This window comes from Rhincodon typus, chromosome 2, assembly GCF_021869965.1.
Source record: "Rhincodon typus isolate 14 chromosome 2, sRhiTyp1.1, whole genome shotgun sequence".
NCBI classification, from domain to species: domain Eukaryota; kingdom Metazoa; phylum Chordata; class Chondrichthyes; order Orectolobiformes; family Rhincodontidae; genus Rhincodon; species Rhincodon typus.
This window is the reverse complement of record NC_063333.1, coordinates 37,559,330-37,586,430: the sequence shown is the minus strand read 5'-3', so window position 1 is coordinate 37,586,430 and position 27,101 is coordinate 37,559,330. Positions and strand designations below refer to the sequence as shown.

At 41.4% G+C, this 27,101-nt stretch overlaps 1 protein-coding gene across 3 annotated transcripts in view; it reads right to left on the bottom strand.

Moving 5' to 3' along the window:
• The window catches only part of LOC109935405 (rho GTPase-activating protein 21), a 236,932-nt gene extending 210,858 nt beyond the window's left edge, over positions 1 to 26,074 (bottom strand). For 2 of the 3 annotated variants that reach the window (XM_048612239.1, XM_048612246.1), the window contains exons 1-2: positions 25,664 to 26,074; positions 24,579 to 24,814 (exon numbers count right to left, since the gene is read on the bottom strand). In XM_048612239.1, the coding sequence (XP_048468196.1) occupies positions 24,579 to 24,662 (84 nt within the window). In that variant the 5' untranslated portion in view covers positions 24,663 to 24,814; positions 25,664 to 26,074. Of the gene's footprint in view, positions 1 to 24,578; positions 24,815 to 25,663 lie in introns of those variants that run through there. The other variant, XM_048612252.1, reaches the window with a different exon arrangement.
• Positions 26,075 to 27,101: the final 1,027 nt, after the last annotated feature.

Genomic DNA, 27,101 nt, shown 5'->3' with positions numbered 1-27,101 from the left:
ACACCTCCCCCCTCACCCCTCACCCCCATCCCAGGCCCCAAGAAGACTTTCCACATCAAACAGATGTTCACCTGCACATCTGCTAATGTGGTATACTGCATCCGCTGTTCCCGTTGTGGCCTCCTCTACATTGGGGAAACCAAGCGGAGGCTTGGGGACCACTTTTCAGAACACCTACGCTTGGTTCGCACTAAACAACTGCACCTCCCAGTCGCGAACCATTTCAACTCCCCTCCTATTCCTCAGACGACATGTCCATCTTGGGCCTCCTGCAGTGCCACAACGATGCCACCCGAAGGTTGCAGGAACAGCAACTCTTATTCCGCTTGGGAACCCTGCAGCCCAATGGTATCAATGTGGACCTCACAAGCTTCAAAATCTGCCCTCCCCCCTACCGCAACCCAAAACCAGCCCAGCTCATCCCCACCTCCCTAATCTGTCCTTCCTCCCACCCATCCCCTCCTCCCACCCCCATCTCCTACCTATTAACCTCATCCCACCCCCTTGACCTGTCCGCCTTCCCTGGACTGACCTATCTCCTCCCTAACTCCCCACCTACACTCACCTTTACTGGCTCCATTCCCGCCTCTTTGACCTGTCTGTCTCCTCTCCACCTATCTTCTCCTCTATCCATCTTCTATCCGCCTCCCCCTCTCTCCCTATTTATTTCAGAAGCCCCTTCCCCTCTCCCATTTCTGAAGAAGGGTCTAGGCCCGAAATGTCAGCTTTCCTGCTCCTCTGATGCTGCTTGGCCTGTGTTCATCCAGCTCTACACCGTGTTATCTCAGATTCTCCAGCATCTGCAGTTCCTACTATCTCTGCTCTTCACTCTCTTTGGGCTCTATTCTTTATCCTATTGTTTACACCCTATCCCATCCCCCTCCCTATTTTCTGCATTTAAACTCACGTTTTCCCAGCTACCGTTAGTTCTGAAGCACCAGACCTGAAACATTAACTCTTGACTTATTTTTTTTTACAGATGCTGCCAGACCTGCTGAGCTTTGCCATCAACTTCTGTTTTTGTTCCTGATTTACAGCATCTACAGTTCTTTCAGTTCTCATTCTTCTAAATTCCAAATCTGTGTAGGCAGGTGTTCAACCTTTATTCACAAGGTAAGCTCTTCATCCCAGGAATAAATTGAGTGACAAGGGAAGGGTCACTGGACCTGCAACATTAACTCTGCTTTCTCTCCACACAAGCTGGCAGATCTGTTGAGTTTTCCCAAGCAGTTTGTTTTTTTTTTCCTGACTTCCAGCTTTCAGTTTTTAATAAATCAAGTGAACTTCCTCTAAAAGATTCTAACACAATTATATAGGTCCCAAAGTGTGTCTCTTTAAAATGTCCCTTGCAATACAGAAGAATGATTCAGCAGTCAGTTTAAAGATGGCAGCCAGCAATATCTGAGCAACCTTCCAGCAGATAAGAATCCCAGACTATTATTTTTTGAGGCTACCCACCAAACAAACTCACTCAAATCTCAATTCCACCCACCATTATAGGCAAGTCAATAATCTGCTATACAATGCTGACTTGTCTGTTCTTGTGTGATTTCACTAGGAACACAACTTATTTTTTTTAAGTACTATTCTTTTGCACATCAACTCTCCAACTATTATACTGCCATGCAGAGTCCAATTAGGAAAATATCTCCACAATACACATCTTACATTAACCTGCCAAAAACAATGGGAAGAACATAAATTACTGTTTTTTCCAGAAAACTTTGTAGCTAAGTTTTCACCTCAGATTTCCTATTCAAAGTGAGCTATTTGGCAATGTAGAGGCCAGAGTATCTTAACCTGTACTGTACTTGAAATTTGGTCTCACTTTGAATGATGCCTTGTTTTTGTGGAAGACAAACCACATCATATGAATAGTGCAGACAATCAGGATAAAATTCTGGAAGAACACTGTCCATATGAACATGAACATGAACATACAAATTAGGAGCAGGCCCCTTGAGCCTGTTTGCTATTCAAAAAGATCACAGCTGATCTGATTACTCCACAATCCCCATTACCAAAGAACCTAGGGTTCTTGTGGTAAAGTGGCAGTGTTGCCACCTCTCAGCCAGGAGACCTGGGCTCAAGTTCCACCTGCTTCAGAGGTGTAGTAACATCCCTGAATAAGCCGAGTAGAAAAATGACTGGAAAAATGTCTAGACCTAGGATTCTTAGAGTCAGGAGGCTCAGGTTCAAGGTCCATGCAGTAACATCGTATCAAGAATCTATTGAATTCTACCTTAAAAATAATAAGCTGCTTTACTTCTAACACCTTTTAGAGGAAGGGCATTCCAAAGATTTCTCATCTGTCTAAAATGGGTTACACCTTATTTTCAAACAGTGATCCCAATTCTAGATTTTCCCACAAAAAACCTTTCCATATCCCTTATTTTTCATCACTCCCTAGTTTATTGTACGTGGTTTTTTTAAAAAAAGTAACTGCATTTACTTATGAATAATTCACATTTCAAACTTTCAATCTGTCTTGTGATTTCCTATAAAGGAAACACTGAACCGAGTTTGGAATATTGTGAACATTTTTTTTGCAGCGACTGGCCTGCCAAGATGGAATGCTCAAAGTACTGCTCAGCTGCAATGCAACTGTTGACTACACCCAGAGACATCTGTATTATATTGGACCTCGAAATAAATTGGTGTATTTACTGATTAATCAATTTCAGTGGAAATGTGTTACTTAACAATCCTGCATTGTTACAAATGTTTCCTTTGTATTAGGTCAAAAGTCAGACGTCACCAGGTAATAGTCCAACAGGTTTATTTGAAATCACAAGCTTTCAGAGTATCGCCCCTTCGTTAGGTGAAGTCTGACGTCATCAGATTGCTGACCTTCACCCCAGTCCAACACAGTTACCTCCACATCTTTTGTATTTCACTCACTAATCCGGACAAAAGATAAGCACAAGCTAAAATATTGTATGCACAATTTGCCCCCTCAAAATGAGTTGCAATCCTTACATGCTTGTAAGGGATATGGAGTGAACTATTGTTTCAACTACTTTATTCAAGTAGAGATGGAATGATTTTCAGGTAGAAGGAATGCTTTCCTTTTCCCAAATTGCTTCTCAACTGTAATAGAAATCTCAAAATCGTTAGACAAACTTGAGCTTGAACTTTGTAGTCAGTGAATCTGTATGCTATTTGCATTAGTTATACAGCTGATTGTTGCAAAACTAGTTCAACGCATTAATATATCACCTTGGGCATAATTTAAAAAAATACTCCCACGCTGCTTCACAGCAGCATTGCAAATCAAAAAAAAAGGCACCAAGCCACAAACAAATACTAAGGCTTGGTCAGAGGCAAGTTTAAAGAAATGTTTTAAAGTAGAGGGGGAGGGGAAGTTTACGGAGGAAATTCAACAGGGCATTGGCAGCTGAAAACATGACGATCACTAGTGAAGTTATTAAAATCAGGGATACTCAAGAGAGCAGAATTAATGTGGATATCTCAAAAAAGTCAAGAGGCTGAAAGAGATTACAAAGATAGGGACAGTCAATGCTCTAATGAGGATGTGGATACCGTGGTTAGAATTTAAAAATCAAGAACTTGCTTGACCAGCAACCAACAAGGTCACTGGGCACAGGGGTTGACTCTATGCGAGTAACAATATGGGCAAGAGATCTAGAGGGCCTTAAGGTCAGATATGAAAGGCTGACTAGGGGCGCATTGGAATAGGCAAGTTAAGAAGTAACAAAGGCACTGAAGAGGGCTTTAGGAGAGGTGAGCTCATGTAGGTACAGAGACGGGTGATGTTAGTGAAATAAGCTTGAACAATTGCCAGGTAGAGTGATGGAGTCAATGGCTGGAAAACTGAGTTTGAGCTGGGGACTGAAGACTGTCACAATAATTAGAATGAATTTCTGCTCCTCCAGTATTGGATGTTGCAAGCAGTCTGTTAAGTTAGAGATATTGGAATAACTGGCAGAGGTTGTGGCGAGCGGCGTCTATATACTTATGGAAACGAAAACCTTTTTCTGATGATGTCAATGAAAGACAGCATGGAGAAATTGACATGGGATGCCAAAAGTAACTGCAACATAGTGGGAAGATAAGCCATTGCAGGTGATTTTAGGGCTATGATTAGATACTTAAGAATGGAAGCAGATAAGTGCAGTGCACCTAACTGTGACAGCGGAGACACATTGAAAGATGATGGTACTGTCAACTAAGGCTACAGAAGGTCGAGCGACAGGGAATGATAGTTTACTTGGTCCGTCAATTGAATGTCTTTTAGGACTTTGATACAAAAAAAAAATTGGTAGACTATGCAGGCAATCTCTGCAGGCCAAATACACCTTGTTTATACCTTAAAATGAATCCAGGGTTCAAAAACCACAATATAAGCACAGATGCATATGCATGATTCCCCTGTCACATTTATAGTATGACTGTTCTACAGCTGTGCCTTCAGATGCCAGGGAAAAAAATCATGCACATCATCTCACTGTTGGCTATACAGGATAGAATAAAGATTTACAAGACATTGGCAACTTCTTAACATTCTTCTTTAGAACAAAATCACTTCATTTTTAAAAAAGAAAATATCTTTAACAGCTCTATACTGTATGGATACTGTATGCTGGGAGTGAATAGAAGCCCGTTATTAAAACTGGGAGAGAGAACAAAATATGCTAAAGGATCATTAAAATGTGCATGAATCAACCACGCACTGACAAAAAAAAAGTATGATACTAAGCGTGATTTAGATAGTGACAAGTTAAGAGAAAATGCGGGGCAGGTAGAGGGAGGAAAAAAAAGTGTGACATTTAAGTGCAAGTGTAAAAATGGGTACAATGTGGGAAAAGACAGTGGGAAAAGCATGTAAAATTAATGCTACCAATTCAGTGTCACTCATTCAATAATATATTCATATGTGAAATGTTTAAGTATGCATTTTCATCCAACCAAAATTATGACACAGGCAGCCAACTTACAATACACAAATTTTGCAATACCAGATTGCTGGCCTCCTGGATTCTAAGCCTCTAGGGCAGGGCTGGACAAACATTTCAAAAGGATGACACATTGGAGTACAGAAATTGTATTGCTTTCCCAATTTTCACTCCATCTATAATACCATGTTTTTTGCCAGTCTGTGTGTAAGGGGAAAATTTAAAAGTAATTGGTATAGATCATAAGATGAGGGAAAATATGCAGATTGCTTGTGGGAGTTGGGGTGGGTGGCGGGGATTGAAGCAGGAGAAGAATGAAGGGGTTAGAGTTTTAACTATTAGAGTTCATTATTGTTTATCTGGAGCTGGAGTCTGGCTATTTGTAAGTATTTTTTTGTTAAGTCCAGAAACTTGGCCTGTGTTGTATGTCAAATGGGGTCTGAAAATCAGGTGAATTGAGGAATTCTGCACATTTTGTAAAATCTTTAACTTTTGAGATGACTGAGAATAGCAGGCCTCAATTTCCAGCATGTTACTCCAGCAAGGTGTAACACCAGTAGTCATTCCCGGTGTGGAAGGTGGCAATAAGGAGATGCATTGCTGGTCAGTTAACTAGGACCTGCAGCAGTATTTGTTATTTCAGTAAGAAAAATATCCAAATGCACACAATGTGGTGTGGATATTTTGTAACATAAATTCATATATTTTTCCCAGATTGCAAATTTTCCCCTCTATGGTAGCACACAGTGACCTCACGAAGTTGGGATTGCATTCCTGAAAAATCTCTAACTTTCAAGTGAAAAGACTAAGTGTAGCATTGATTCCAATAGAAATCAATGTTAAAGCTGGATATAGGTGTCATATGGCTTTACTTAGCTAAGAAAAAAATTTAAGCATTATGCCTGTGTGCTCCAAGATGAATTAGTACAACCTACACTTTAAATTTCTAAATTCCTACGTTAGTAAATGAAATAACTTTAAATAAAGTGCATTTTAAAAATATTATAGTCTGCAGACCGTTAGATTGACCAGGCTCCATCTCGGGGGTAGAGGTTGGCCTGTGCAGCTAAGCCCTTGCAGGACAATCTGCACTGATCAACTTCTGTCACTAGATGGAAGCCAGAACTTCAATTCATATTCAGGACAGAAAAGTACTGTATGGAGTATGAGAAGCAGCAGCGAAGGAAAAGTCAGATCACAACATGGGAGCAGAATGGGGCCTCTGAGCCTGAGTCAGGCCGCCATTCAATCACTATGTTTCTTAACCCCTTTCTCCTACCTTCCTCCGGTAACCTTTGATCCCCTTACCAATCTCTAGGTCTTAAATACACTGAATGACTTGGCTTCCACAGTTCTCTGCAGCAAGGAGTTCCACAGATTCACCACCCTCTTGTTGAAGAAATTCCTTCATCTCAGTTCTAATGGGGCATCCTGTCACTCTGAAGCTGTGCCCTCGAGTCCAACAAGTACTTTGCTGCTCCTGTATCTAGCCCTCTTGAAATGAATATTAACATTGCATTTGCCTTCCTAACTGCCAAATGAACCTACATGTTAACCTGAACACAATCCTGAACTAGAACGCCCAAGTCTCAGGGCGGCACAGTGGTTAGCACTGCCACTTCACAGCACCGGGGCCTGGGTTCAATTCCAACCTTGGGCAACAGTGTGTGGAGTTTGCACATTCTCTCAGTAACTGCGTGGATTTCCATTAGATTCTTCAGTTTCATCCCACTATCTAAAGATGTACGGGTCAAGTGGATTGGTGATGCCACATTGCCCATTAGTGCCCAGGGTTGCGAAGACTAGCTGGATCAGCTATGGTAAATGATAGGTTATGGGGATAGAGTGGGATGCTCTTCAGAGGGTCACTGCAGACTTGATGGGCTGAATAGCCTCTTTCTGCACCGTATGGATTCTATGAAGTCTCCTTGTGCTCCAGATTTCCAATTCCTTTCCCCAGTTTCTCACATTATATTCTGCCACCATTTTTGCCTACTGTCCTAGCCTGTCCAAGTCCTTCTGCAGCCTGCCTGCATCTTCAATATTGCCTGTCATTCCACTTATCTTTATGTCATTCACAAACGTATCCACAATCTCCTCAGTTTCTTTGTCCACATTAACCTATAACAAATAGTTGCTGTCCAAATACTAACCCCTGTGGAATTTCATTTGTCACCAGTTGCCATCCTGAAAAAGGTCCCTTTATCCCCAAGTTCTGCCTTCTGCCAGTGAACCAATACTCTATCAATGCCTTGCCCTCAACAACAGGAGCTCTTATCTTAAGAGTCTCCTGCGCAGCACCTTGTCAGATGCTTTCTGGAAATCCAAATAGACCACGTCCACTGACTCTCTTTTGTCAAGCTTGCTTGTTACCTCCTCAAACAATTCTAACAGATTTGTCAGGCATGACCTCTCCTTGACAAAGCTGTGCTGACTCAGCCCTATGTTACCAGGCATTTCCAAGTACTCCGTAATCTCATCCTTGATAATGGACTCCAAAATCTTATCTACAATTGAGGTTAAGCCAATAGTTTCCTATCTTCTGCCTCCCTCTATTCTTAAACAGGGGTGTTACATCAGTCATTTTCCAGTCCCCTCGACTCGTGATTCCTGAAAGATCACCACTAATGCCCCCACAACGTCCTCAGCTATCACCAGAATTCTGGGGTTCAGTCAGTCCAGATTGGATGATTTATCCAGCTTCAGACCTTGTAGCTTCCCCAGCACTCTCTCCTTAGTGATGGTCACTACACTCAACTCTGCCCCCTGACTGTCTTGAAATTCTAGTGTCTTCCACCATGAAGACTGATGCAATGTACCGATTCGGTTGCTCGGCCATTTCTTTGATCCCCATTGCTATTTTTCCAGTCTCACTTTCTGGCGGTCGAAGGTCCACTCTTACCTTTCATATATCTAAAAAATCTCTTGCAATTTTTTAAAAAATGTCACTTGCTAGCTTATCCTTATTTCATCTTCTCCCCCCTCTTAGTGCTTTACTACTTGTCATCTGCTGGCTTTTAAAGGCTTCCCACTGATCTTCACCACTTTGAATTCTCTTTTGCTCTTATGCTGCCCTTGACTTCCTTTGTCAGCCACAGTTGTCTCATCCTCCCCTTATTATTTTTCCTCCACCTTGGGATGAATTTCTGCTTCGTCTCCTGAATTACCTCCAGAAACCCCTGCCACTGTTGCTCCTTTTCCTTGCTAGGTCCCCCTTTAATCAATACTGGCCAGCTCCTCCCTCATGTCTTTGTAGTTACCTTTACTTAATTGTAATACTATTACATCTAATTCAAGATTCTCCCTCTCAAGTTGCAGACTGAATTATATTATCAGAGATAAAACAGTGTCACCGACTTAACCACACAGTTGTTAGGAGACTGGATTTTTTTTAAAAAAACAAATCTTGAGGGTGCACAAAATGTTTCAAACACAGTTTGCCAAGATCTAGCCATTAACGTGAAAGGGCTAGTTTTAAGTCACTGAATTTCTGTGGAGAATTCAGTTTACTGTATATGATGTGGAGGTGTTGGACTGGGGTGGACAAAGTCAGAAGTGACACGACACCAGGTTATAGTCCAACGGGTTTATTTGAAATCGCTTGATGAAGGGGCTGCACTCCGAAAGCCTGTGATTTCAAATAAACCTGTTGGACCATAACCTGATGTCACGTGACTTCTGACTCAAATATATATAAAAAGGGGAGGCGATGGCCTAGTGGTATGATCGCTGGACTGTTAATCCAGAGATCCAGATCATGTTCTGGGGACCTGGGTTCGAATCCCACCATGGCAGATGGTGGAATTTGAATTCAATAAATATCTGGAATTAAGAATCTACTGATGACCGTGAATCCATTGTCGATTGTTGGAAAAACCCATCTGGTTCACGAAATGTCCTTTAGAGAAGGAAACTGCCATCCTTACCTGATCCGGTCTACATGTGACTCCAGACCCACAGCAATGCGGGTGACTCTTAACTCCGCCTTGGGCAATTAGGGATGGGCAATAAATGCTGCCTAGCCAGTGACGCCCTCATCCGTGAATGAGTAAAACATATTTATTTTTATATATCTTAGGACTTGCAGCCTGCAGATATTGGAACATCTACGCTTCCATATTTCAATCCTCATTCAGTAGTTATTTTTTTCTCCTGCAACTACAAATCTACCAGTCAGGTTCTCTACCAATTTGCCTCAAATCTGTTCGCCTCACCACTGAAGTATTTCCACCAGAAGCAGTCTCTCTTCATTCACCTAATCAATATTCATGACCTTGATTAGAAGTGTTCAATCTATCCATAACCTTCGCTGCTCTAAGAAGAACAACTCAGCTATCCACTGAAGTTCTTCATCCCTGGTACCATTATAAATGCAGCTACAAAATTGTATGATGTACAGAGGTTGACAAGACATTTAAAAAAAACTTTCAATTGTGTGCAAATTTTAGATAGATCTATAATTGTTCTAGTGGGTAAAGGCACTTCTCAGTATAATATTACAGACATGGAAACCTGAAGGTTCCAGCTTCAATTCAGTCTGCGATATACATCTGATCAAAACCATGACGATGCACAGGGAAGAACAGAATGGTGGTTATACAAGCTTGGACACAGGCATTGGCTCTGGATAAGACAGTGACTGGCTACAGTGTCAACCGACTGCCAACATTCTTTGTGCAAGCCTGCATATTAAGAATGGCTGCTTGGAAAAGATAATGAAAAACTGCCAGTTACCATAACATCACACCTCAGCAAGAATCAGCAAATTCAGGAAAGGAATGTGGTTTTCCACAATGTAAATCTAAAATAGCACTAATCTTGAATGCACACTCACCTTGTCCTGCTCTCAGCACTCCTTTAAGTGCAGCCGTCTCCGAAATGGCAGCCGCACTCCGAAAACACCCATCTCCGGCCTCTGATCGTTAGCTAATGTATCTCCAACTGCTTCCATTGGAAGCTTTGATGCAGTGGCCATATTTTACTCAGCCCTACTCAAAGGCAGCTAAAAGGACAGGTAAAACTCATGTCAACTGTACTAGCAGTTCTCAAAGCCAGAAAAAAAATCAAATCAATAAAAAGTGTCCAGCTAAGGACAAGGCTACACTTACGAAAACAAATTATTTTTAAATCAACCTCCTCAGAAGTGTTAAGGTATCTTCAGGACACAGCAGACTTGAACCTGGACCTTTCGAAGTAAGAAACTGCAACTGCATTGGGCGAGCTCTCTTGCAGAATAGTCAAGCAACAGCCTGACATTACTTGCAAGGTTTGATTCCACAAGTACGACTATATCCCAGACCTAACTATCACTGGATATTCCTGTCCCACAGGTAGTAAAGACCCAGCAGAGGTTGTGGCACGGTGGTATACAGCCAGGAGGGAGCTGCCATCAGAGTCCTCAACATTGACTCCAGGCCCTACGAAGTCCCAAGGAATGAGGTTAAACCTCCTGACGAATCAGTATTCCTCCACATTGAACAACACTTGGAGCAAGCATGGATGCAAGGTAGCAGGGAGGTGGCAGGAGGAGGTCAGTCCCCACCATCAACAGCAGTTTGACAACAGCTAACACTGATCACACTGGTCAGGGAGTAAAATGGAACAGACTTCAAAAACATGTAGCAACTGAAGACTGGACAACAATGAGGTGTTGTGGGCCATCAACAGCAGCAGGATTGTACTCCAACACAATCTGTAACCCTGTGCATTACCGTCAAGCCGGTGGAGGGGTGGTGGTGGTGTGCGCACGCACGCGCATATGACAATCCTGCATTCAATGGACAGTGCAGGACAGCATACCTGGAGCAGTAGCAGGCATACCTAAAATCTGTACAAGTGGTGAAGTTACCAATTTACTATTTACATGCCAAAAAGCGTAAGCAAATGACAAACAAGTAGGCGATCCCACAACCAACTGATCAAATCTAAGCTCTACAGTCCTGTTGCATCCTGTTGTGAACAATTAAAAACTCACTAGAGGAGGCAACTCGACAAGTATCCCCATCCTTATTGATGAAAGCACCCAGCACATCAGTGCAAAAGTGAAGGCTGGAGCATTTGCAACAATCTTCAGCCAGAAGTTCCAAGTCAAATATCCATCTCAGCTTCTGCCTCCCCTACTACTTTCCAAAACGACAGCTCCTGACTTCATTACAGCCTCAGTTCAAATATGGACAAAAAAAAGCTGAATTCCAGGAGGTGAGGTGAGAGAGAGTGTGACAGTCCTTAATACAATGGCAGCATTTGACCAAGTATGGCACCGAGGTGGCCTAACAAAACTGTAATCCGTGGATACCAGGGGGCAAATTCTCTGTTGATTAGAGTCAGACCTGGCATGTAGGAAAATGGGTGTGGGTGTTAGTCAGTCATCTCAGCTCCATGACATCTCTGGAGGAGTTCCTCAGGGGAGTGTCTTTGGCTGAATCATCTTTAGCTGCTTCAATCACAAACTTCTCACCATCATAAAGGGAGGAAGTGGGGATGTTCAGCAACACTTGTGATTCCTCGGACAATGAAGCAGTCCAGGCTCAAATGCAACAAGACCTGGACAATATCCAGGCTTGGGCTGACAAGTAACAAGTAACATTCGTGCTACAATGCTAGACAATGACTACGTCCCGCAAGAGACAATCTAACCACCACCCCTTGACACTCAACAATGTTACCATCACTGAATCCTCCACTCTCCTCATCCTAGGGGTTCCTAGTGACTAGAAACTCAATTGGACTCACCATATAAATACAGTGACGACAACAGCAGGTCAGAAGGTAGGAACACTGCAGCAAGTAACTCACCTCCCGACACCCCAAAGCCTGTCCACCACCTACAAGGTACATGTCAGGAGTGTGACAGAATACTCGCCACTTGCCTAGATGGGTGCAGCTCCAACAACACTTAAGCTTAATACTATCCAGGACAAAGCCGCCTGCTTGACTGGTAAAACATCTACAAAAATCCACTCCCTCCGTCACTGACTCTCAGTAATAGCAGTGTGTATTATCCACAAGATGCACTGCTGAGATTCACCAAATATCTTTAGATTGCACCTTCCAAACTCATGACCACTACCATTGAGAAGAACAAGGGTAGAAAATACATTGGAACACCACCACCAGCAAGTTACCCTTCAAGCCATTCATCACCCTGACTTGGAAATATATTGTCATTCCTTCACTGCCACCGAGTCAAAATCCTGGAATTCCCTCCCTATAGTGGATCTACCTACAGCGCATGGGCTGTAGCAGTTCAAGGAGGCAGCTCACTTCAAGGGCAACTAGGGCCAGGCAATAAATGCTGACCAGCCAGCAAGGCCCATGTCCCATAAATGAATAAAACAAACATGTCCTTCCATAAAGTACATTAGCAACCTAGATGAATTTTTGACAACCAACAATAATTAAGTGACTATCATTAGGCTTTAAACTCCAGTATTTTATTTGAATTCAAATTTCACCACCTGCCATGATGGGATAGGAACCCATGTCCCAGGCCTGATGGGATTTATCCAAGGATTCTATGGAAAGCGAGGGAAGAGATCGCAGGACCTTTAGCGATGATCTTTTTGTCCTCACTGTCCATGGGTATAGCACTGGAAGACTGGAGAGAGGCAAACGTCATTCCCTTGTTCAAAAAAGGGAACAAGGATAACCCTGGAAATTACAGGCCAGTTAGTCTTGTGTCAGTGGAGGGCAAATTATTGGAAAGGGCTTTGAGAGATAGGATTTATGATCACTTGGAAAGGCACAATTTGATTTGTGATAGTCAGCATGGGTTTGCGAGGGGTAGATGATGCCTCACAAACCTTATTGAATTCTTTGAAGAGGTGACCAAACACGCGGATGATGGTAGAGCACTGGATATGATATACATGGATTTAAGTAAGGTGTTTGATAAGGTTCCCCATGGTAGGCTCATGCAGAAGGTAAGGAGGCATGGGATAGGGGAAAATGTGGCAGACTGGATTCAGAATTGGCTGACCCTTAGAAGACAAAGGGTAGTAGTGGTCGGAAAATATTCAACATGGTGCTCAGTTACGAGTGGTGTACCACAAGGATCTAATCTGGGTCCTCTTCTATTTGTGATTTTTGTAAATGATTTGGATGAAGGAGTGGAAGGGTGGATTAGTAAGTTTGCGGACGATACGAAGGTGGGTTGAGTTGTGGATAGTGCGGAGGGCTGTTCTAGCTGACAAAGGGACATTGATAGGATGCAGAGCTGGGCTGAGAAGTGGCAGATGGAGTTTAACCCTGAAAAGTGTGAGGTGATTCATTTTGGAAGGACAAACTTGAAAACAGAATACAGGTTTAACGGAAAGATTCTTGGCAGTGTGGAGGAGCAGAGGGATCTCAGGGATCATGTCCACAGTTCCCTAAAAGCTGCCACCCAGGTGGATAGAGTTGTTAAGAAGGCGTATGGTGTGTTAGCTTTCATTAATAGAGGGATCGAGTTCAAGAGCCGTAAAGTTATGCTCCAGCTATACAAAAGCCTGGTTCGGCTACATCTGGAGCATTGTGTCCAGTTCTGGTTGCCTCATTGCTGGAAAGATGTGGAAGTGTTGGAAAATGTGCGGAAGAGATTTACCAGGATGTTGCCTGGAATGGAGGGAAGGTCTTACGAGAAAAGGTTAAGCGCGCTCGGGCTTTTCTCTTTAGAACGACAAAGGATGAAAGGTGACTTGATAGAGGAGTACAAAATAATCAGAGGTATAGATAGAGTGGACAGCCAGAGATTTTTTCCTAGCTATTATGAGGGGGCATAGTTTTAAATTGAGGGGTGATAGATATAGGACAGATGTCAGAGGTAGGTTCTTTATTCAGAGAGTAGTAAGGGCATGGAATGCCCTGCCTGCAAAAGTAGTAGACTCGCCCACTTTAAGGGCATTTAAATGGTCATTGGATAAACATATGGATGATAATGGAATAGTTTAGGTCAGATGGGCTTCAGATTGGTTTTACAGGTCGGCGCAACATTGAGGGCCGAAGGGCCTGTACTGCGCTGTTATGTTCTATGTTCGATGAAAAGTTACAGCTATAAAAATGGATTTAAAAGAGCTGGAGACAGCCCTTCTCATTGTTAGTTTTAGCTTTAACTTCCAAAAACATAAATTTATATGAAAATCATTCAGTACCATGAAAAGGTTATAAAACACGTTTATTTCATCAAAAGAAAAATATAAATATAGGGCAATTAATCGAAAAAGGTCAGTTTGAGGACATCATGGAGTAAGCCAAATCATGATGTGGGGTGTAAATTAGGCAAGTTCTCTGGTTTCAGTTTATCTGGGTATTTTTCTAAGAGTTGTAATTTAGAGCTCATGTGGTTTGTAATCAACAAAAAGTGAAAAAGGTAAATAGACATACTGAACATGTATGATAATAACTCAAAACCATACTCACTATATATACACACATACTCAATTTATATTAATCCTGATTGCTACAGTTTGGAGCAAATGAATTTGCAAACAAACTGGAAACTCCCACAAAGGCTGCAGCTTAACCGGTCAATGTGATTAAGACAAATCCCAAAAATGGTTACAGACACTGGATCACCAAATATTACTAAACCTCTCTCTCATAAGGGCTTCCAATTCTTAACTTTTAGCCTTGCAAACATCCCCAAAAGTTCTCCAACTCAAAGACTGCTTAGGTTTTGATAATTCAGTTTCTTTTGAGACCAAATTCCCTAGTAGTCAAGACTGCTCCCAAATGTCTTAATTGTCAGCACAATTCCAGCTATGATCAAATTCACCCAGTTGCCGCTGAATTCCACTTGGTTCAAATCTTTTCCAATTGCAAATATTATCAATAGGCTTCCTTCACACCACTGGTCAGATGATCTGAACTATGGCTGTTAGGGCTCTAATATTTTTCCATTGCACTAAGCTACCACTTTCTGGGACATGAGCCTTTAACTGCAGTCCACTAACAGTTGCACTGATGCTGCTCAACTATTTATTCTACCTTAAGATTTATTTGATTGATACCTCAACTAAGGAGCTTATCTCATGAGGGAAGATTAGATAAGTTCAATTTATTTTCAGTACAGTCTAGAAGAGTGAGGGATGGGTTTTTTTTTTGACAGGATGTTTCCTCAGTCATACAACACAGAAGAAACCCTTCAGTCCATTGAGTCTGCGCTGACCTATATAGACTAATTCTGCTTTCACTACTTATCCTACAATAATGGGGGGGTCGTTGTCCAGAAAAAAGGACGACGTTCTTTTAAGTTAGGGTTTGCTACTTTATGACAGAGATGAAGAGCTTTTCTTTCCAAAGGTTATGACGCAGATGGCAGAGGTGGGATCATTGAACATTTTGAAGACAGGAGTAGATAGAATCTTGTAAGGCAAGGGAAGAAAAAAAAATTAATCAGCATTTTAGAGTGTGGTCTTTGGAACTCCAACAGATCAGCCATGATCTTATAGAATGGTACAGCAGGCCTGAAGGACCAAATAGCCTATTTCTGAACTTAATTTGTTGTTCTGTTGTCTTCCAGTTTTAAACTGCAACTAACTTTCACCCAAGAAACACACAGACACAGTGAAGCCACAGAATCCAAGCTCCACCCATCTCCATAGCCTCCTCTGACTCAACCTAAAAGCCATCCCTTACCTGTATTTACAATTGAAACTCTGACTTGTTGGAGTCAATGGGTTTTTAAGGCCCTTCAATGTTCACTGAATGCCTTTAAATCCAACAAAAAATCTCTCTAGAATATCATTACTGCAAGCAGTATGGACACCATGTCTCCAGCTCACTAACTCAATCTCCCCTCTCTATCTTTGTAACTGTTAACCTCTTGAAAGAGGAGTCATGTTACTTTAAATGTCATGGTCTTTCGTGTGCTTCAATTTCTACAGTTAAAACTTTATTTTCTAAAATTAAAACTGCATAATAAAATCACTTTAAGCATGTTGTTTACAGCAAAGATTATCTTTGAAATATTGAAGAGTAAGGGTATGGCTGAAAAGAGAGTTATGTACTTAACTAGATTAGCACAACTATTAATTTTTTTAAAAATGGTACCTGCAGCATTATTGAAAATGCATTTGATTCAAAGTGAACACATTGAGAATAAATACTTACAGATGATCACAGAAGTAACAGTAATAGAGAGTACCATGTTAAAGAAACAGACAAGTTGACTCATCACACCTCTGCTGACCTTTAATCTTATTTCCACTGCACCTTGGTATGCTGTTCTTTTACAAACGCTAGTTCACTTTTTAAAATGAAAGACGTTTAATGGCCACTCATAATAAGGCAGTCCATTTTGTTATGAGTAGCTGGATGAAATCATCCCTAATTTTCATTCTTCTGAGTCCAGAGTCTTGTGTTGGCATCTCACAAAACACAAGAAACAATGTTTGAAAGACTACCTTCTCAAAACATTTCACAATTTTGAGAATCATTAGAACACACCTTCTTAATGTTCTCTGCTAGTGAAATTTCATGGTCATAATTATTCATAATAAGACTGTCATTTCCAAATTTCCAATATTCACAATGCAATGAGGCGCTACAAATGGTTTGCAATAAGTCAACCACAACCTAATTAACATCTTGAGCAAATTCAACATCACCTCTTACGTGCTCAGTGGCTTACAAATAACACTGAATTCCAATTTTTTTTCTTAAATGCCTGCATTCCAATTTTAAAAGACTTGTACATCTGCAACCCTGGATTGCACAGTTTCTCAAATCTTATGATTAATTTACATTGTTCTTTCCCCATCCAAAACAGAGTAATTCAGACCTCTTTGCACCGAATCTCATCTTTCTGCCAAATCCATTTACTGCTCTGCTTACTTCACTCTTCCACGCAGTTCATTAAATTTAATATGGATGATTAAATTTATGTATAGCCAAAATAGTAATCCAAGCTCAAAGTTTGAGAAAATTTGTAGCTCGAGTTGTGGATGATATCGTAGACTTGCTCGCTGAGCCAATGTGTTTGATTGCAGACATTTCGTCACCCTGTTCGCACAATGACGATGTTACTCAGCAGTGTGATGACACATCTGCAATCAAACACACCGACTTGGCGAGCAAGTCTTCAACATAATAATCCAAGCATTCCATCAAATGTAATAAGTGTTATTTATCCCTACTTTATCCCTAAAGACATCCCTAAAATCAGTGAACGATAGAAGTAATTGAGAGCTATTTAACAACCGTCAATGCAAACAAAACACTTTAACACATGACTGATAGAGATAAAGACCTATTCAGAGGTTCCACTGGTGTTGATCATGGGAAGTTTGATATGCTTCATTTATTACTAGCTGTTCTTCATCGTTTAATTCTATGTTTTTTTTATGTTTTGTGGGTATCTCAGTAGCATTTGGTTGGCACTTCAGATTAATTCATGATTTCCTCAATAATGCCTTTGCAGCCTTCATATGCCTTTCATTTCCATCACTTCAAAATTCCTCTCTGTTCTGCTACTTATTCTAAAATCCATCACTTCATCCTAATTCAGATCTCCTGAACAACTGCATTCATTATTTCCCCCGAGGGTCACCCATCTAATTTCTAAAGTTCCTGTTGCCAGCTTCTCTTTTCTCCTCCTCTTCAACTCTTACATTACTGCTGTCAAATGAGGGTAGCCCAGTAAAAGCCCCTCTATTACCTCCTGTTTTGCTTTAAGATACTTAGCCGTTCATTCCCCTGTCCTATCCAGTCATCAACACATGATAACATTTATGTTTTTTTCAAAAAGTAGGCAAGTAGTTGTTACGAAGCTCAAGTGTCAAATTTACAGACCTGAGGAAGTCAGTACAAAATGCAAAAGAATTAGTGACAGATTTATCAATAAAGGATAGGTGAATTAGCGTCCCATAGATTAGAATCATAGAATTCCTACAGAGCAGCTAGAGGCCATTCAGCCCATTGAGCCCGCTGAATAACATCCCACCCAGACCACTCAACTCTCTCCCCACAACCACGTATTAACAGTGGTTAATCCACCTAACCTGCACATCCCTGGACACTACTATGGTGCAATTTGGAATTGCCAATCCACCTAACAGCTTGGGCCAGAGGGGAAACCAGAGCACCTGGAGGAAACCCATGCAGCCACAGGGAGAATGTGCAAATTCCACACAGACAGTCACCCAAGGCTGGAATCGAACCAAGGTCTCTGGCACAGTGAGGCAGCAATGCTAACTAACCACTGTGCCAGCATGCTGCCCATACGAACCCTAGCAGAAGCAGTGTAGTGGGAGAAGTTGAAGGAATAAACAGCATGTTATGGTTGAAGTCACAAGAATAGCCAGTGGGTGTAGGAAGCCTCAAGACCCAAAGTAGGTTCTATTAAAGGTGACACACTTGACTAGACTGAACGGTTTGTTTTGTAAAGAAGCAAGACCAGAGAGAGACCAATGACAGTTACAAGCAGTGCACAAAAAATGGCAAAAAACCAGAATGCAAGGTGCATGGCATATACAAGACTTATTTTCCATGCACTTTAATTCTTCAACATAATTCAAAAACATATTTGGCAATGCAGTATATAGTTCTTATTGAAAATCTGCTCATTGTAACAGTGTGACTTTGGAACATTTGCTCTTTGTTCAGCACTACATGCCAGAATTAGTAGTGAAAGGCACAGACATTTGCATTAACTATAAGATCATGTAACATGGGACCAGCTGTTGTAGTGCTCTAAATAAACTGAGTTGCTGCATCTACTGCAATTTATTACAGCATCTTTGCAAGTAGCCATAGCAAGGTACCAATATGTACAGTTTAAACAAAATCATAAAGCTTATGTTCACAAATTAATGAAATGATAACATCAGAGACCATAAGCACTACTGAAATATCATGATAGTATGCATCTCCTTTGATATCAGAAGCATTCATAATGTCCTGTAGAGATAGCCATGTTGGTTCTGGCTGCGCTTATCTCAGGCCCACTTTATCAGGACAGCTGTGCACCTCTTACAGACCTGTGTGCATCTGTTTTAGCCACAATGGAGGACATACAAGCTCTGTTTGAGGAGGGAGGGAAAACCACTGTCTACAACTTTGAAACTGCAGAACTGTTTTCCAAACGTTACCTGGAATTATAAATGCCGGTTCAATGAATTTTGGAATCTAAACTGCTTCATCACAAACATCTGGGATGAAAAATTAGAGACATTAAATTCACTACATTGTGGTGTACCATATAGTTGAAAAAGAAAATGCAAATATTGAGCATCACTGGTAAATCTAGCACTAATTGACCACTTCTAACTATCTTGAGGAAGTGTGGATGGACTGCCCTCTTAAACTTTTGCAGTCCAGTAATTTGAGTGGTTTGATGTGGCAAGCCAGTCATGTACATCACCTCTAAAGGCATTGAAAAGCCCATGCTGCTGTGGTCCTGGGACCACATAGTGCCAAGATGAAGTAAAGATAGCAAGTTTCTTTCACTAAAGAGCATTAGCAAGTTTACAACCATCTGATACATTCAGTAACACTTAACCACTAGAGCTTTGCAAATTTTCTGTTCTAAAGAATCTGAATTCAAATTCTTAAACTGGCATGGCAAGACTGAAATCACTTTCTCTACTGGAGGTCTATATTCTGAAGTCTAAAACTCTCTTTTCAGAAAGAAGGGCTTGTCATGGGAAAATAAGAAAAAAGTACTTGTCAGTAATGAAATAAATCAGCATTAGGTTTCTAAAATCATTCTGACAATTCCCCATTAAAGATGTGTGTATAAAGTAGGTATTTTTTTAAATAATAGTATCACATGAAGCAAAGATACTTAAAAATATAGCTGCCATCAATGTCTCAAATGCTGTTGTTCAGCTCCACACAGACATAAAATAGCTTTGCTGTAATTGGCCTGATTAACTTTTGCAAATTTGCTTCAGCAATGGTAGCTTCAAAATGGTTACATAGTTCATACAAACCATCTTCATTTCCAATAAGAAGGTGAGCAAGAAAGTTTCAGCTGCTCATTCTACAAGAACATTATCAAAAAAATAGACAAAATCAGGAATTGCTGGAAAAACTCAGCAGATCTGACAGCGTCTGTGGAGACAAGGCAGAGTTAACATTTCAGGTCCTGTCACTGGTTTCCAGCATCTGCAGTACTTTTGGTTTTTTTTAAAATATCAAAAATGAACAATTCAAAACATAGAACAAGACCTAGCAGGAGTATTGTACAGTTGTGGGTGCCGTATAATAGGAGACAGCGCAGAAGTGGTCTACTAGGACGGTCACATATGTTGGGACTGTTCTCTCTGGGGCTAAGGTGGCTAGGAGGAGATCTGGTTGAGATTTACAAAACCATGGGGAGGCTGGATGGAGTAGCAGATAGGGCAAAGCTGTTTCTTTTACAAGCAGAAACAAGAATGGAAGGCACAGATTTGAAATGATGTGCAAATGAAGCAAGGGTGACACAAGAAATAAAAAAAAATTTCCCACAGCGAGTGGATAAGACATGGAATGCACTGCCTGGAAATATGGTGGAGGTAGGTTCAATTGAAGCATTCAAGAGGATATTGGAATTTTTTTGGATAGTATGGTGTGCAGGAAAAGGCAGAAGACTGGCACGAGATAATACAGCCAATGCAAGCATGGCAGCCTCCTTCTGCACCGTAATAATTCCTCGGTCTGTTTCACAAGACAGTTCCTGAATATGAACAAGGTTGTAAAACAAGACATACCTTAAAAGAAATTTGTTTCACAACATAGGCAGGATGAGGCTCTTTCAATGAGAATTGTTTAAATTATGCTTACAGCCAAGTCATTCATGATAAACCCCATGCACAAACAGGTTATAATGCTCTCAACATTCAGTTTATACTATTACTGCATAGTACTTTGGACAATTTTAAAAGAATGCTTCAAATTTTAAAGCATACATTTACTCAATGTACAGGGTAATAATAGATAGCCAAATGAAGTTCTCCTCTTGTACGCTCACCAGCTAAAGATTTTCTTTTCATTAATTCTGATGAGCAGAGAACACAGATTAAAGAATTTCTAAGTGCAAAACTCCAGTCATCAAGTCCTACTTATTTTTAAAAACCACATCTTAAAAGGAGAAAAAGACTTGTTTCTGCTGTATGGTTTGGCAATCCAAATCTTAAAAACAAAAACCTAATGCTCAAACTACCAAATTACATTTAGCGTCCAATTTAATTTGAATGAATGCTATACAGGTTATTACTTAGACAGTGCAATCAGAATGCAAAGGGATTCAATGTACTTTTTGTAAAAACAAGAGGAAACAATAACCAGAAACACAATTGCACATTATGCACAATACTTCAATGAATCTAATTTATATGTTTTTAAATAAATTATCAGGACAAAAGCTATCTTAATCATGTGAGTCAGGCAGCACAGAAAACAGTCCTTTGGCCTATCATATCTACACAAGTTATCAACATCTATTTTCTCTAACCCCAATTCCCAGCATGTGGCCCACAGCTTTGTAGGCTATACGATTTCAAATGCTCATCTTAATACATAAATGTAGTTATGGCTCCTGCCTCTCCACCCTTTCTGGCACGGAGTATCCCAGATACCCAGCACCTAGCAGGTGTAAAGAATCTCCTTACAATCCCCTCTACACTACCTGGCCCTTACATGAAATTTTTGCCACCTGGTAATCAACCCCTCTAAGGGGAAAATGTTTATTCCTATCAACGATAGCTATGCCTTTTTTAAAAATTCTGCAGTTGTCATCAGGTCAAACCTCAGTCTTCTCTGCTCCAAGGACAGCCCTAGCCTATTCAAACTCTCTTCACAGCTGAAACACTCCATCCAAGGCAACACCCTGATGAATCTGCTGTGTACCCACCCCAGTGTAAACACGTGATCACCATACTATGGAACAAAAGCTGCATACAATACTCCAGCTGTGGCCTAACAAATATCTTGTATAAATCCATCATAACCTCCCAGTCCTTATATTCAAGGCAACAACTAATAAACTGTCACACAGGTCTTCTTAATCACCCTATCCAGTTGTCCTATTGCTTTCATGGATCCAAGTACATGCACACTAAGGTCTTGCTGATCCTCAGTACTATCCAGAGTTTGACAATTCATGTATTCTCTTGCTTTGTTAGTTCTCCAAAAATGTATCACTTCATACTTCTCATGATTAAACTCCATCAGCCACCGTTCTGCTCACCTGACCATCCTCATGTAATTAAAAGCTTTCCTCCCCACTGCTTACCATAGTGCTAACTTTTGTCATCTGAGAATTTACTGATAAACCATACTGTGTGTGTCTAAATTAGTCATTAGCATACATTGAAAACAGCAAGGGAACCTACACCATGGTAGTGGACGCAGGCTTCCAGTTTCTATTGGCACCCTTTGCCTACTTCCACTAAGCTCTACATTCCAAAGAAAAATGCCATCAACCTGAAAACTATTTTTTGTAAATCCATTGGTGGTTGTCAGGCTTGAGTATTTCCAGCATTTTAAGCATCCAAAACATTTCTTTTCAAATTTTAGTCATGTAGTTCCACCCATGAATTATCATATGTTAGATCTCTGCAAAATCAAGAGTCACATCACACCCAATAATTTACTTTAACTCCACCTTTCACTACATGCCCTAAGTACAAAAACTTTCACATGCTGTAGTTTTAATTGTATTTCTTAAAATATTGTAAACAACCTTTGGTGTTTGGATCACTGTAAAATAATGCAAATATGCTGCTAATACATAAAAAGTTGAAAATATATATTGGAACTATTTATTAAACATTTCAAACCCTCATGAACAAGTGGTATATATGATCATTACAGTTTTATAAGAGTTATCTTTTCCAGATGTAAAATTAATGAGTGAAATGCTTATATTTCTTGTTCTTTCAAGAAAGTTTTTTCTGATGAATCACTTGTATTAAAAATTAAAGAAACTAGCATACCTATTTCATCTAATAGTTTAAAAACAAAGTGCTAGAGACAATCAGTAGGGCTGGCAGCAACTATCCAGACAGAAACAGAGTTAACGTTCGGAGTCTGATAATGGCCCTTCTCAGTTCTGAAGAAGAGTTATGTCCGGCTTGAAATCTTAAAACTGATTCTCCCCACTTTAGGGCAGCTCGGTGGCACAGTGGTTAGCACTGCTGCCTTACGGCACCAGGGACCTGGGTTTGATTGCAGCCTTGGGTATCTGTCTGTAGAGTTTGCACATTCTCCCCGTGTTTCTGTGGATTTCTGCCAGGTGCTCTGGCTTCCTGCCACAATCCAAAGGTATGCGGGTTAGGTGGATTGTCCATGCTAACTTGCCCCATACTGTCCAGGGGTGTGCAGATTAGGTGGATTACCCGTGGGAAGTATGGTGTTAAAGGGAAAGGGTGAGGGGCCGAGTCTGGGTGGGATGCTCTTCGGAAGGTCAATGAAGACTTGATTGGCTGAATGGCCTCTTTCTACACTGTAGGGATTTTATGATTTTAATATTCTAAGTCTTTCCAATGATAACCAATAAAATCAAACTCATTCAAAATGCACTGATTATATATTGTTAACCACTGCAGGAGCAACTTACTCGAGCCTCAAAATTATAAGGAGGAAAAGTAATTGGAGTAGGGCATTCATGAAACGTTTTAGCAGAAAACATTTCTAGCAAATACTAAATATCTGAACCAAAAATTACAAATACATTTTGCATGTTTTATCTGCACTATCTACCCATTAAATGTTTCCAGCATGGTATGTGTGTATTTTACATTAAAAACATTTCAACAATATAGAATATTTTGACCAAAAACCAGATGTGGTAACCTTCAAATCATACATTTTTCAGTCCTATTTGTATTTCGTGAATTGGCAGTAATGAAAACTCTTCATCAGGCTATATTGAGATACAGTTGACCTTTGCATTCCTGCAGAAACCTTTCTAGAACATAAAAATGATCATTGTATCATACTCAGCTGTAACACAAAAGGTTGATCTTAACAGAATTTTACAATGAATGAATTCCCTCCACGATCCAATTTCTAAACAGCATTACGCCTTCAAGTAAAATAATATTTGACTCTAGGTAACATCCTACTGTACCATTTTCAGCACAAATAATTAACACATTTAGTTAAACATCTACACTGTTCAGAACACTACTTGTACAGGTAAATAAACATCGGTAGGTATTCTCCAGGCTCTGAGACCATTTAGGAATTAAAACTAAGTGTCCTTAACTTCAAATGTCATCAGATTTCATTTACCAGACATTACAACATACCTCTTCAACAACTTTACGTAAATCATGTTATAATTGAAACTTTCCTTGTTATAAATGACTAAATCAGGACCAACCTAAAACAGCTTCATAGTTAGTACTTAATTAAATTTTCACATTGCTAAATTAACAGCACAGAAGTCAGAAAGATGTGCTTTTGCATTTTCTGCAATATGAATCCAGGAACATCAAATCACCCTCGTACATAATTACAGCTGAGACAACTTACGTGGAAAAGCTTAAAGCTGTAATACACAAGCCCTGACTAAAGCTCTAAGGTATAATCTGTTGAGCCTAGCGGGCATTGCGCCCAACACAGCAAGACAGACAGTAAATCAAAAGCCACAAATCAATTGCTGATCCCTTTGTACATGGCGTTATGCGAAAGGTATAAACCCTTAAACCTCCTTGCAACTTTATTTTAAAAATATACTGTATCTGGTCAGAAATGTACCTCATCTTTTCCAGCAGATGGGTGTTTTTTTCCATTTGCATCTCCATCCTCCTCTTCACTTGGACAGGTCCTTCGTGTCGCCATTATTTCATTTCAATTTAAAACGAATCCAGATCAGGAGAACACTCCCTCGGTTCGGTACATTGAAAAATCCAGTCATGAATAGTCACACAAAAAAAACACCACAGCCACCACTTGCCAGTCTACCCGTTCTTCTTCATTGCATCTCAATGAAACTGGGAAATAAATGAATAGAGAGTCAGTTTCTGACAAACAAATCGCATTCGTACCATAATTTATATTATCAACCCGCCTGAAACAGTGGTCAAAAGAATGCGCTGACAGACAAGTCAATTCTCCCAACAGGAGCTTCAGCCTCCGTCCATCAAACAAGGAAACGCCCGTTTTGAGAGAAAGATATTTTCCTGTTACAGTACTTCGTTTTTCCTATGCAATATGCGCTTGAGACTCCTCTACGCCGAGTTTATTTCAGTTTTATATTCCCTTTTATCCTCCGATCTCCCGAACCCGAACAAGATCTCCAATCCCGACAAAACCGGTGTTCGCCCAACTAAACAAAAATGAAAAATCCGTAAAGGGGGGACTATTTCAAAAGGGAAGACGATAGGACAGCTGCCGTCCGGAGGCAAATTTTCACACGGCTCCCCTACGTGCCGGGAATGGCTCCTGACAACTAACCATTTGCGGTGGGTGTTTCTGTTTGATAGAATCACCCAAGTAGCGAGTCGCAGAGCGAGGAGGCGATGTGAAAACTGTTCCTGATATCCAAACACACACGCACATATATACTCCCTCCCCACCGTAACCTGTTATGTATAGAATCGGGCTGGGGGCTGGTTGTGGGGAAGAGGAGAGAGAACGAGGATAAAATAAAAACATAAATTGACCCTACGTACAATATCTTGCTCAGAACCAGGCTGCTATCTCCCCGCCCGTGCAGAATTCCCTGCCCATCAATCAGCAACACAAACGGAGTGGAGAAACCACGGCCATCCGCCACTCCCCGTTCATGGGGAGATTTTTTTTTAAAAATTGGACCCCTTCTTCACATTCCTCAAACGGACCTTGTAACGACGAGGCCTATATTTCCCTCAGTCCCGGAGGCTCCGGCTGCTGTTATCTCCCAATCTCGGCCGCACTCTCTCCGACGACGACAATAACAGCAGCAGCAACTCCTCCTGCTCGGCCGTCACCGCCACCGCCATGTCTCCTCCTCAGGGGTTCGTTCTCTCTCTCCGCCTCCCCTCCTCCTTCACCCGCTCGCTAGTTGTCAGTCGCCGCTCCCTCGAGTCCGTTGGCTCCTTCAGCCTCCTGCGTCAGTTTAACCGGACTCTGAAATCCAGCCTAATACTGCCACTACCAATATCATTCTCTCTGAGTCTCTGTCTCCCGTCTTAAGTCTCTCGCCCTTTTCCTCTCCGAGTCCACAAGCCGCGTGAAAAATGGAGGTGGAGGGAGGGGGGGATGGGGTGATGGAGGAGGAGGCGGGGGGGGGGGAGAAACATAGAAAACCCGAGAGAGGGAATAAAACCTCTCCTCCAGCCAGACGCCAGCGCTTTGCCAATCCAGAGACGGATTACAATCACTGCTGCGCCTCTTCACCAATCGGATTGAAGGTTACATCCACCCCACACCATGCCCCGCCCCCTCAGCCGACCGTTCCCAACTCTTGACCAATGGAGAATGAGCTCGCCCGCCTTTCCACCGCCTCTCCCCCACCGAGGCCGGAGCGACTCCAACCAATCACCGTAAGCGCTGCCGCTCGCCTCACGAGCCCATTCATACAGCCGCTACATCCAGGGGAGGGTCGGCGGAGTTTGGCGTCTGGTTTCTGCAAGTTCGCTTGCGGTGACCCGCTGCGGAATTATACCTTCCCACCCGCTTCCTCATCCCATCATACACACTCTCTTCGGAATAAGTAGGAAATGCCGAAGATACAACATAGGCTCTGGCGTGCGTGTGCGTACAGCGGCGCGATCTTCGATAGGATGTGAACTGCGCAGAAATGAAGCGCAGGGGTTGCTCGTCCGTTCACTTCAGTTCGCTGACTGCTTATTTCCGTGGTCGAACTTGTGGTTTGCGGTGTTCAGAAAATTATTGCACTGCTTGAAACAGGCCTGCGACTTTCTAAAGAGAGCTTCTCCGTCACCACTTCGATCAGATCATAGTTCAGAACAGAGACTGCTTTGGGAAGTGTGCAGCATTTAATCGATTGATCCTTGGTTACCCAAAGTAGTGATGGCAATTCTTTGTGAAGCTCATTCTCGCAACCATTCCTCACAATTATTTAAAAGTCCTCATCTGATGGATTTGCCACTATCCTCTTGTCATTCGTTGAGCTACATCACCTCAAAATGCGATTCTCTATTAGTACAATGTTTTTGCCCTCTGGGGCGATTTGTCAAATCTTTGACTTGCTACGCATCTCCAAAAAAAATTCTTCCAACAATTGCTTATAACACTAACAATTTGTCGTGAAACTCTTTCCAGTTCCTTACAGAG